Here is a 12588-nt window from a genome sequence, read left to right on the forward strand (position 1 = left end):
TGTTTAATGATATATTAACTCTATACATAGCAGGTCTTTCATGTTTTTTATGGAAATATAAAGTTATCAAGACTAATATTCTTGAAATAGATAACCAAGTCAACATTTCCTGATACCAGCTTGGACAGATGTCTAGGATGTCTGTCAATAATTCAGGAGCAGGACAGTTAACTCTTAGAAGCAATTATTTTGTTTTAACTTTACAGTATTGTTTAGAGCATCATCTTGAAGGATGATGAAAAAAATCCTCTCAAATTAAAATTTTTCAGTGTGTGTCCAGTCATAAATTTTGTTCCCTACTTACTCTGGAAGAAAATCAGAAATCTTTCAGTCTTTTTTTTGGGGGGGGGGTCATATAAATGGAAGGGAAACTGTAATTCTTGTGAGTGATCTGGGACAAGAAAATGTCTTGAAAATTAGACTAACTGAAAAGATGTGAATTTGGAGATTGGGTGAGAGAGAATAAAGTGGGCTAATACTGATAAAGGGTTAAAAAGCTAATGATCACAAAATATGGGGAGTTCAGAGCATTTTAACATTTTCATGTTTTTCGGAGTGATTGAGAAATCATTTTGGAGAATGTCCAAAACAATATTTGGAGATACTTGTGTATCTCCATGACTACACAGGTGTCTAAGACAACGTATCTAAAATTTGGCATGAGCAATGCATTTTGGTCCTGGATAAAACACTGGATATTTTCCCCTGCATAATCTCTGAAATAATTCCAAATGAAATACAAAGCTCATAAAATTTAACTCAAATGTCACATGACTCAAATATTTGATTTCTTATAGTCATGCTAATTTGTTCAAAGTCTCTAGCTTATATCTATCTGATTAGGCTCTTGGATTTGGGTGGATAACATTGTTAGTGAAATCAATAGGGAAATTAATTCTTGTGTGCTTTTCAGAAAGTCAATTGGAATTACTGTTAAAATGTACTTTTTTCCTGGCCTTTAGGGGTTACATTTTTACAATGTTAATGTTTCAATTCTCTCCTTCTCTCCCCTCCCCTGCATTTGCTATTTGTTTATAACTTATCATTAAAGTGACTTTTTTCTGTAAATATCAGTTTCTAAGCAATGAACTACAAATAATCATAGAAATACAGAATTCAGAGTGAACTTCATTTTCATGAGCTTGGATTCTCCAATCTGAGTTTCCTCAGAACTTAAGTAATGACTGTGATTTCAGCTCAGCTCCCAGGCCCCTCCTCCCTGCTCTCTTCTTCCTTGGCCACCATGCTTTCAAGAACTGCTAAAGTCCGAGGCATTGAAGGGCTGACTCTTTTTTCAGTCATCATAGCACCTTTGAAAGTGGGTGTTCCTGGTCACCTGGTCATTCCTGGTCCTCTTGTGATCCACCTCTGCCCCTGGCACTTCTGACCTGTGTGACCTTGGGCAGGTGACTTTCACCCTCTGAGCCTCCATTTCCTCATCTCCATAAGGAGGGGATCGGGGCAGCAAGGTGGTGCATGGATAGAGCACTAGCCCTGTAGTCAGGAGGACCTGAGTTCAAATTCGGCTTCAGACACATGATCTTCACTAACTGTGTGACCCTGAGCAAGTCACTTAACCCCAACTGCCTCGCCAAAAAAAAAAAAAACAAACAACCAAAACCCATAAGGAGGGGACTGAATGAGATGGCTTTGGAGGTTCATTGCAGCCCTAAATCTCTGATGGTGCTCTGTTCTACTCTCTTGTGCAGCAGCTCATTTTCACAACCATCAGCTGACTTCTAGGACACTCCCCTTCCTTTCTCAGGAAGTTCATTCCCTGGGTCATACAACCCCTGCCCTCAAACTCAGGGAACTGGGCACACATGTCGATGTCTCCTCAACACACTGGTCTTCACTTTGTCGGCCTCCTAAACTGCAGCAACTTCCAGCTTCACTCCACACCAGCCACTAACAGGAATGGGTCATAGTCTTGATCTGACCCTCCCCCTAGAAGTGTTTTATTTCATTAAATATTCTACAATTACATATGCAAAAAAAAATTTTAATGTTCATTTTTTAAAATTTTGACTTCCAAATTCTCTTACTCCTGCCCCTTCCTCCTCCTTGAGAAGGCAAGTAATTTAATACTGATTATATATGTGAAGTTATGGAAAGCATATTTCCATATTAGCCATGCTACAAAAGAAAACACTGATAAAAAAAAAGGAGAAAAAAAGGTATGCCTCAATCGACATTCAGGGTTCATCAGTTCTCTCTCTAGAGATGCATAGCATTTTTCATCTTTGGAATTGTCTTCGATTGTTGTCTTGATCAGAGTAACTGAGTCTTTCTTAGTTGTTTATCCTTACAATATTGCTGTTATCGTGTACAATGTTCTCTTGGCTCTGCTCACTTCACTTTGCATCAGTTCATATAAGTCTTCTCAGGTTTTTCTAAAACCATTCTGCTCATCATTTCTTTTTTTTTTTTTTTTTTTTTGGTGAGGCATTTGGGGTTAACTGACTTGCCCAGGGTCACACAGCTAGTAAATGTCAAGTGTCTGAGGCCAAATTTGAACTCAGGTCCTCCTGACTCCAAGGCCAGAGTTCTATCTACTGTGCCACCTAGCTGCCCCTCATCATTTCTTACTGCACAATTGTATTCCTTCATAATCATGTACCACAACTTGTTCAGCCATTCCCCAATGACTTGATAGGCATTTCCTCAATTTCCAATTACTTGCCACCACAAAAAAGGCTGCTACAAATTTTTTGCAGAAATAGGTCCTTTTCCCTTTTCTTTGATCTCCTTGGATACAGAGTTGGTAGTGGTATTTCTGAGTCAAAGGGTTTGCGCAGTTTTATAGCCCTTCAGGCGTAGTTCCAAATTGTTCTTCAGAATGGTTTTTACGAAGCTTTTCTTACCACCTATAAACATGAGTCGGTCACCTCCAGCTTTAAAAAAACAAAAAACTTGGGGCAGCTAGGTGACGCAGTGGATAGAGCACCGGCCCTAGAGTCAGGGGACCTGAGTTCAAGTGTGATCTCAGACTAGACACTTGACATAGACACTTACTAGCAGTGTGACCCTGGGCAAGTCACTTAACTCCAATTGTCTTGCCCCCCCCCAAAAAAAACTTCATTTGACCCTGCTATCCTCTCAAGGTATCACCCTGTGTCTCTTTGCCATTTACAAACAAATCCTAGAAAGAGTTTGCTCACTGCTTCCATTTCTTCATCTCCCACTCACTTAGCAGCCCTTTGTAATCTAGCTTCTGACCCCATCACTCAACTGAAACTACTCTCTCTGAAGTTAGCAGCAATCTTTTAACTGCCCAGTCCAGTGGCCATTTCTCAGTGCTTATGCTGCTTAACATCTCTGTTGCTTTTCAAACCATCAACCACCTTTCTAAATACTTTCTCCCTTGGATTCTGAATACTGCTTTCTGTTCTTCTACCTGGCTTGACCATTCCTCCCTTTCCTTTTTCAAGCTCTCTCTTCTCTTCTTGCTCACTAACCGTGGGCATTCTTTACAGCTCTGACCTGAGCCCTTCTCCTTCTCCACACCCTCCCTCTCCATGACTTCATAGCTCCTTTGGGTTCAGTTATCATCCCTATGCAGATAACTCCCAAATCCAGCCCTAATTTTTCTGTCAAACTTTTGTCCTGTACTACTGTCTGCTGTGTATCTCTACCCAAGTGCACCATTGGTACCTCAAGCTGACATATCCAAAGCACAGCTCATTATATTTTCCTGAAAACCTATCTTTCCTCCACTTTGCCATTTGGGTTAACGGCACCACCATCCTTCTGGTGTCACCATCCTATGGTCAGAAAGACCTGAATTCAAATCTAACCTATGTGAGCCGGAGTAAGTCACTTAACCTCTGTTTGCCTCAGTTTCCTCAACTGTAAAACAGTGATAACAATAGCACCTAACTCCTTAAGGTTGTTCTGAGAAGTAAATGAAATAATATTTGTAAAACACTTTGCAAGCCTTAAAATACTATATAAATATTATTATTCATCGAGTGCCTATTACTACTACTAACTCACATTTCTGGAAGGATTCTAGCTACAAAGTTGTGCATACATATTATCTCATTAGACTATCATAATGACACTGGGAGGAAGGTAGTAATAATATCCCCGTTTTGCTGATGAGAAGACTGCAGTTCATAGAAATTAAGTGACTTACTCAAGGTCACACAGCTATCGAGTGGTAGTCAGAACTTGAACCAAGGTCTTCTGATATTAGACCAGTGCTTTACCTGGAAAAATTGCCATTCTGTATTATCAAAACTGCAGAAAATAAGTAGCTCTGTGCTATCTATGATGTTTCTAAATCCAGTGTCTTCTGAGACGGCCTGTCTTTGAGAAGAGGGCAGAACTTAGAGTCAGAAGACCTGCATTCTAATTCTGTCTCAGGTTCCTGCCTGCTCTGCAGCCACAGACAAGTCACAGGTGATGTCTCCAGGCATCAGTTTCTTCATCTGTTAAAAAGAGTCTGGTACCATTCCTGCTCCCTTCCTCATGAGTTATTATGAGAAAAATATTTTGTATATTATAAAGTGCTATTTGAAAATATGTCATAATCTTCATCATCATCATCATCATTATTATTATTTCTGTTATTATTGTTGCTAGACATGGGAAAGGTACTTTTCCCCCTGGGGCTTCCATTGGGTGGAGGACGGGAGGGGCACAGGGGGAGGAGCAAGAAGCAATCAAGAGCAAATTTTACTTATAAAGATAAACCATCATTTAATTAGTCACATTCAATACATTTCTGAAGCTTTTTTTCACTGTTAGTTTACAGAATGGCTTAGTGACATCGTATTAACACAGTATCAGAAATTTATGGGAGAAGGGCTGCTGTTTGCATTTTAAAATAGAAAAAGCTAAGTGAGAGATAATTAGAGTGCTTTGTCAGCCATATCACTGTCTTTAATTTAACTAATAGGGAATATGTTTCTTATATCTTTAAAATATTGAGTAACAGAAATCTGCTCATCTTCCCTTACATACCATTTGTACCTCAATGCCTTATGTAAAACCTCTCTATTTCCTTAGCATCTGAGTGTCTGGCATCAATTCTCGAGTGAACAAAGGAATGTTCAACAATCCCAGATGAAAACGTCAAGTGAAATGTGGCGTTTTCTCTGGTTACTGACACCGTTTTTTTGCTGTCAGCAGAGCAAAGTGGGTTTAGAATCGTAATGCAATGCTTCTAGTTTGAGAGACAAAGGAAGCCCTAAAATGTATCAATCAGCAAACACCTTCCCCACTCCAAAAGCTGCTGTGGTCTCCTCTCTTCCTGTAGTGCGCTTCCATATTCTTAATTTTAAGATGTTCTGACCCTGGACCTTTAGCCAGACAAGACCCACATGGTTTAGTGTCTGCTCTTTACCTCGATGAAAAATGTTTTCTCTGAGTGAGTCTCATGTGCTCAATACTTATTGGTTACTGAACCAATGTTTCATCCATGTGGGTACTGCACAGCCTCACCGATGCAGGTCACAAACCCTCCTGGGTGTTGGTAAACGTGAGCTGCCTTGACTGAACAAATTCACCACCTTCTGGTGGTGTGCTTCTGCAAATCTAGCTGGATTGGTCCTTGCATGTGCATGCAGCCTAGGGCCCCATGGTCACTGCCAACCACTGAGACCCTCTTGTAAAGCTTGGATTTTTTTTTTTAATGTTTTTGTCTCAGCCTGGTCATGGTAGGAGTCAGAGAGAGGAGAGAGGAGGGACAGGGAAAAGAAGGAGGAGGAAAGGTTATAAAAAGATGAAAAGTAGAAATTAATTAGGGAGCATTTGCTTTTCTCCACTCAGTAGCGTGGTAATTTATGGAATATACTGGTGGCTTTACAGAGGACATGAGAATCCTCTAGGTTGTAGATGCATTATAAGAAAGAAAGCAATACTTTACCACTGGAGAGCTGTTTCTTATGCAATTTTCAGATTGTCTCACACCCGTGACTGCTATAAACATGCTCACTGGTCAAGAAATCCCTGTCGTCATTGTGGCCAGAACAAGATTGGAAGGCTCTTTAGACACAAAAATAGGTAAGTAGTGGTTGAAAATGGATTATACATATATGTTTTACCATAAAGTTGGAACCCTGGCAGGTTGCTCTTGACCAAAAAACATTATGTTGTCTTGTTAAGATGAATTTCAGCATTGGTGGAAAAGGGAGGTCAACTGTAGGCTGTGCCTTGGATCCAGGAAGACCTGGCTTCCAGTCACCCCTAAGACACATACTGCCTCTGCAACCTTGGCTAAGTCACTTGACCTCTTGATGCTCTGATCTACCCCCTAAGACTGTGCATTGCAGAGAAGGTGCTAACCCCAATTGGTAAAGAATGTTCCCTCACCCAGAGTTCCTTATAGTCTATAGCCCTGTACTTCCTGTGTCCCACGGTGCTATGCACAGCGTAGGAACCACCATGATAAATATCTATGGAATGGGGGGGAAATGAAAGAAACTTTGGCTTTTATATTATTTACAAATATATCCTTTCTCTCCCAACTCCCTCATCTCTCCCCTGCCCCAATCCCTCCTCCCCAGCATAGAGAACCTTGCCTTTATAATAGAGGCTAAAAGAAGCGGGATGGGGATCTGCATAATTAACCAACCCAGCAGTAGAGTCTGGCCTTATCTGGAATGGAGCTTTGTCTCAAAAAGATGAAAAACCAACAGCATGCTGTCTACTGGGGTGGGGGAAGGAGGAAGGGAGTGAGCATTTATTAAGCGCTTGCTCCATCAGGCCGCGTGCTGAGCGTTTTATAAATATTATCTCCTGTGATCTTAAATGTACTTGCATAGGCAGCCAAATTTAACACCCCCATTCTAGAGAACCAGAAGGGCCAACATCCTAGAATCACCATTCTTCCTGTGGCACCAGACTGTTTTCCAGGAGGAATAAATCTAGGGCCTGTCTCAGGAGAAACCAGGCTCGAAATCCCTCAGACATCCCCCACCTCTGCCCATTCTCATCGTAAAAGTTTGGTGTTTTTCATTATTTTTACCTGTTTTATTCATACTATTATTTATTAATAAACCAGCAGTGCAGCAGCTCAAGGGAACTCCTTTCTGCATTAGTTTGTTTGCCATCTTTTGAGCCAGAAGAGAGACACCAGCACCTAAGGGAGAGAGGGCTGGCCTTGATGTGGTGAGACCTGAGTTCAAGTCTCCCCTCTTACATGTACATGCTATTACGCTGGCCAGATCACTTAACCTCTCCACCCCTGAACCCTCCAGGACTCCTGAGGGGAAGAGGAGGTGCCAGCCTGCATTGGCAAAGAGAGTTTCCTCATCACCTATGCCCATGAAATCCCAAGTCTGGTCCAAAAACCAAAACCAAACAATAACGACCCAAGTCCTTGGAAATATGGACAGCTTCTAATACCATAAAGAAGAAAAAGCTAATCACACCTTTAGGTATCTGGGGACGTTATTCTAACCTATCCAATATCTACCTTGGGTGAAATCTGTTTCAAGGGTGTTACTTAATGATTCCAAACAGAGCAGATATCTATCTAAGCAGATAGAAAGGCAGATTTATTTGATCCTTTCTTCTAAGATAATTACAAGTATTTCCTGTTCCATTGAGTTTTACGTGACAACAGCCCTCTCAAAATTTCTCCATCTCCCATGATGAAATACATTTTAATTTCAGGATTTTTAGGCGACATTTCGCCTAAATATTTCCTTTCCAGTCTGTACTTTGTTGTTCTCGCTCGCTCACTTTTTTGATGAACTTAGCCATTCTGCTCCTGTCCTGGTACTTCCATTGGGGGCTTTACAGTTTGCTTTGTAAATTACCAACATGTTTTCCCTTCATTATTCCTCAGCTGGTCTCTGAACAGGTAGCTAGCTCCCTTAATAACTTAGTTTTTCCAGTAATTGCTGCTGTTATACATCTTGTTTCCCTCACAGTTGTTTTGTATCTGATAAAAATGCAGACATGCCTAATCAAAAACAACCTTCTTGGTATCATTTCAGTCATATTTTTTTTTTGTCCTTCTCCTACTCCAGATTCTTCACATGTTACATCCTAAATGTGGGATTTGTATCAAATATAGAGGCAAACAAATGTCAAGAAATAGTGATTGGAGTGTCATTTCTTAAAGTTTCCTGTACAGTGGTAGAAGAATCATTTCCTGGGAGCATAACAGACGAGGCTGTTGCAAATTGTCTCCCCCACAGAGACTTTCTGATTTTTCATCAGAACCAGCCCTCTGCAAAACTGTGAGATTGAGCAGATTTATTTTTGGTGTCTGTGCCCAGGCCTACTTCTCAAAAGGGAAGCATCTGAGAAACCATAATCCCTTTGTGTAAAAAATTAGTTTACTATGTTAACTTTCCCTAAGGTTTTTTGCATTTTAAAAGAAGAGAACTGGGGGAGATAACCAAAGGAGTGAATTTCTAATGGTAGAGTTTCAAATACTGTAGTTCTTGGGTAGGAGTGACATTTTGGGGCTGAGAGGATGAAATCAGAACCTTCCCAGGACCCTCCCCCCCCGAAATTAACTAGTCTCATTTTTTAGTCTTGCTCCAATGGTCTCTAACGGATGCTCTGTGGTATAGTGGAAAGAGCCAACTCTGGAGTCAGAGGACCCAAGTTCAAGTTCTGCATCTTACCCTACCTATCCCTATGACCCTGGACAATTCGTTTAACCTCTATTAAAATGAGAGGGCTGGACTAGATGGCCTGTGATGGTCCCTTTCCGCTCTAAATCGGTCATCTTTTGCTTTTAGAGCCAAAATGCTTCCTTGACACTCAATTCTACTGATTCTTAAACTTTACCTTTTGCCTTTTCCTTAACACAAATATTGCCAAACACAAATTTTAAGTGTTTTTTTCCTAAAACCACTCAATTACCCAAATAATCCTTTAGTGCATTTTTTCAATTAATGGTAATTAACTGGATTAAACATAAGAATGGACCTTGGTTGGTTGGTTGGTTTTTCAACAGAACCTGGGGGCCTTCAGCTGCTTATACCTGGGTCTCCACCCACCTTAAATTGGGCAAAGGGCGCAGGAGAACGAGGAATTTTGATGCTGAAGAGTTCTGGAGTATCCACACTACTATGTTATAAAAGTCAGGGTTCCCTTCAGGATGTTTAAAGTTGACCCATCAGTAGAGAATCGCTCTAGAAAAATGTTCTTGCTTCAGTAAAACTACTCTTATCACGTGAGAAAAATTCCTATCTCATGGGACTCTTCCCAACCTTTCCACCTGGTCTTATGCTAATGTTCCAGAGGGTCATTCTTAGAAGACCGAATCTGACTTTGGAATCACCAAGCTTGTCTTCAGGTCAATCCTGGCTCCACCATTTGTACCTGGAGGACTCGGGGCCTCGTTTTCCTCATCTAAAAACTGAGGGGAATGGCCCAGATGACTACTAAGGTCTTTTCCAGTTCAGAATTTAGGATCCTTACTCTCTTTCCTCGCCACCACAGAATGGATTAATACACCCAGGAAAACCTCAGCAAATACAATTTTGGCGTTTGACTTGGCTGCATTGATAGCAGTCAGAATTTGTTTTTTATAGATAGTTGAAGAAAAAGCAGAGCCCCAACGTGTTTGGATAATACCCCACTGCATGAATGAGTGGTTTTAGAAATCATATTTCCACAAGGAAGCTTGCATAGGTGTAGGGATAATAAATGTCTACTTAGAAGGCAGTGTTGCTTGGTAAGACCAAGCCGCTGTCCCTCGGCCTCCAAAGCAAAGGCATCGTCCTAGCAGCGGTTTGAAATGCAGTCGTCAGGAGCAGAGCCAAGATGGTGGAGTGAAAGCAGTGACTTGCTTGAGCTCTCCCCCAAACCCCTCCAAATATCTATAAAAAATGGCTCTGGGGCAGCTAGGTGGTGCAGTGGATAGAGTACCGGCCCTGAAGTCAGGAGGGCCTGAGTTCAAATCTAGCCTCAGACCAAACGCTTGACACTAGCTGTGTGACCCTGGGCAAGTCACTTAACCCCAATTGCCTAAAATAATAAAAAAAAAGGCTCTAAACAAATCCTAAAACAGAAATGCAGTTGTCAGCCTCCCATTCACCAGCACATTACTCTACACTGATGGTCAATAGCAATCGCCAAGAGATTTCAGGAGAGAGGGAAACAAAGGTAAAATTTTAAAAACAGCACACACCCATACATCGAAGAACTGTCTCTAATGTAAAGCTGTTTGTTCCCAGAGAATAAATAAAGAATGGAACAGAGCCTCTAAAGCATTCTGTCATGGAAACTGTTGCTTGTTTTCCCTTTCTGGATAGGAATTCCTGCCACTAACCCAGAAGATGCCAAAATAGCCCAAAATCTGGGTCTCCCTTTCATAGAAGTGTTTGAAACCTTGTCAGACGGCACTGAGAAACTCATCAACTCTGCTGAGGTCAGTGGTTTTATTTCCTTTTTTTTCTTTCCTTTTTTGCCCCTTCCCTTCTTTTCCCTTTTCTCTTCCTCTTCATTTCTGTTTTCCCCCTATTCTTGCCATTTCTTTGAAAATAGTAAAGGCAGTCAGGTGGACCAGATAGAAAGCTGGCCTTCAAGCCAGGAAGACCTGAGTTCAAGTCTCATCTTTGGCACTGGCTGGTTGTATCTTCCAGATCAAATCCCCTCACTTCTCAGTGCCCTTGGCGACTCTCAGACTCTAGAGAAGGTGCTAGCCAGCACTGGTGGATGGAGTTTCCTCATATAGGAAATCCCAAGTCCAGTCCCTATCCTTCTTTGTGTATGAACTTAAGAGTCCCATAGGTCCAAAGCTACAAGACTTCTTTGCTTCATATTGTTGTCTTTCAGGGCAAAGTTAAATCAATTTGTTTTTCCCCAAAAAGAGATATAGACTGGGGTACCTGTACTCTTTCTAGATGCAGTAGTACCCTTCACCTTAAACTTTCCTTAACCTGAAAAGTTAACATCATATTCCTCAGGATTATAACCATAACTTAGGTGATGGGGAGAAACAGAATACTTAAATAAAAGGCTGTTTTCAAGATTGCCTGCTTACTTAGGAAATAGGGCCCAGATTTGCATAGGCACACAGAACTTCTGAGTATCTGGACTGGCCTGGAAACCAGGCCCTTCCTTCCAGTGTTTCCCCTATTTCCTCCCATCCATGGCAACCTGGGGCAAACAGGTGGGCAAATAAGGCAGGGTTTGAGCTGAAGCCACCATTTTCAATTGTTATGAAACACGTGGTCCCGAATGGGGAAATTGGCCTAAAGAATTTTAAAGCAGCTACAACCAGAGGAATGACCAGACTTTCTCCTTTTAAAATAGGTAGTTATTTGCTGCACTGTTTACACTTCGAGTTTTTATATTTTCTCCCCAGACCACTGGATCATTGCCCTCTGAATCACACAGAGCCTCTGTTTTTAGCCTTTACCTGATCAGTGCTCTACAGGAAATGAAATTTTCAGTGTGGTCTCAGTAATGCCTAGGTGTCTATAAGCAAAACCCTAAAGGGGAAAACAAAATTGAAACTATTGATCAAAATAAGGTTTTAGAAATGCACAGATAAATGTCCTTCCTAAAGACTGGTGTCTGAGAAGTAGCTATACTTAGAGTTTTCCTGAGGGAGTTATATTTTAAAATATACACTTGCCACTTAGGCTACAGAACAGATATAAAAAGCTAAAAGAATTATTTCATTAAATTTAGAGGTTGGATTCAGTGATCCCTACATTACTTTCCAACTCCCAGATTTCCTTGATGCTGTGATGAAGATCTCCTAACTTCTCTGGGCCTTGGTGTCCACATCTGTAAAATGGATATAGTAACACTCACCCCACCTGTCTCACAGGGTTGTTATGAGGATCAGAAGAGGTAATGACTTTAGAAGTGCTTTGCAAACTTTGAAGAGTACTTTAGAAACAGAGGTGGGCGAGAGAGGGCAAGATAGCTCATATTTATCCAATGATAGGATCATAAATTTAGAGCTAAGGGACCTGGGGGGCATCTCATCTAAGCCCTCATTTACAGATGAGGACGCTGAGTCATCTAGAAAGTGAGGTTGGATTCAGAGGCAGCTCTGATGACTCCAAATCTGACTCTGTACCCGTCATGTCATGCTGCTTCTGAAATGATGAGGACTAAACCATCAGTTTGAAAGGTTCACTTTCTAAATATCTTCTCCTTTTGTTTTGTTTATATAAGGTGGCAGGATAGCCAGTGTAGAGAAAAACTATGGCCCGGGAGTCAGAAAACATGTTTGGGCAAGTCACCTATTCACACTAAGCTCATCCCACCAGGAATGCACAATAAAGTGCTATTAAATTTATGTTGTTAACAACAACAACAACAAAGCTTGTTTTACAGTCACGTAGTTAGTGCCTCTGTGACGTAGAAAATTAAGCGATGTACTAGATAGAATGTTGGTCCTGGAGTCAGGAAGACTTAAATTCACATCCAGTCTCAAGACACTCACTGTGTGACCCTGGGCAAGGCACTTCACAGCTTTTTGCCTCAGTTTCCCCATCTGTAAAATGGGGCTCATAATAGCACCCACCTCCCAGGTTCTTGTGAGTATAAAATGAGATCATGTTTGTAAAGTTCTTTGCAAACCTTAAAGTGCCACATAAATGTTAGGTATTTTTAGCCATTTTTATTATTAATAAAAGATTTTTCCCAATTTATTAG

At 41.1% G+C, this 12588-nt stretch overlaps 1 protein-coding gene across 3 annotated transcripts in view; it reads left to right on the forward strand.

The window, feature by feature from the left end:
* LARS2 (leucyl-tRNA synthetase 2, mitochondrial) overlaps positions 1-12588 on the forward strand; it is a 166141-nt gene that overhangs the window by 103871 nt on the left and 49682 nt on the right. For all 3 annotated transcript variants that reach the window (XM_027872489.1, XM_027872488.1, XM_027872490.1), the window contains 2 exons: positions 5905-6009; positions 10227-10342. In XM_027872489.1, coding sequence (XP_027728290.1) covers positions 5905-6009; positions 10227-10342 — 221 coding nt within the window. The remainder of the gene's footprint in view (positions 1-5904; positions 6010-10226; positions 10343-12588) is intronic.

The sequence above is a fragment of the Vombatus ursinus genome, unplaced genomic scaffold, assembly GCF_900497805.2.
Source record: "Vombatus ursinus unplaced genomic scaffold, bare-nosed wombat genome assembly UNPS02014799.1, whole genome shotgun sequence".
Classification (NCBI taxonomy): Eukaryota; Metazoa; Chordata; class Mammalia; order Diprotodontia; family Vombatidae; genus Vombatus; species Vombatus ursinus.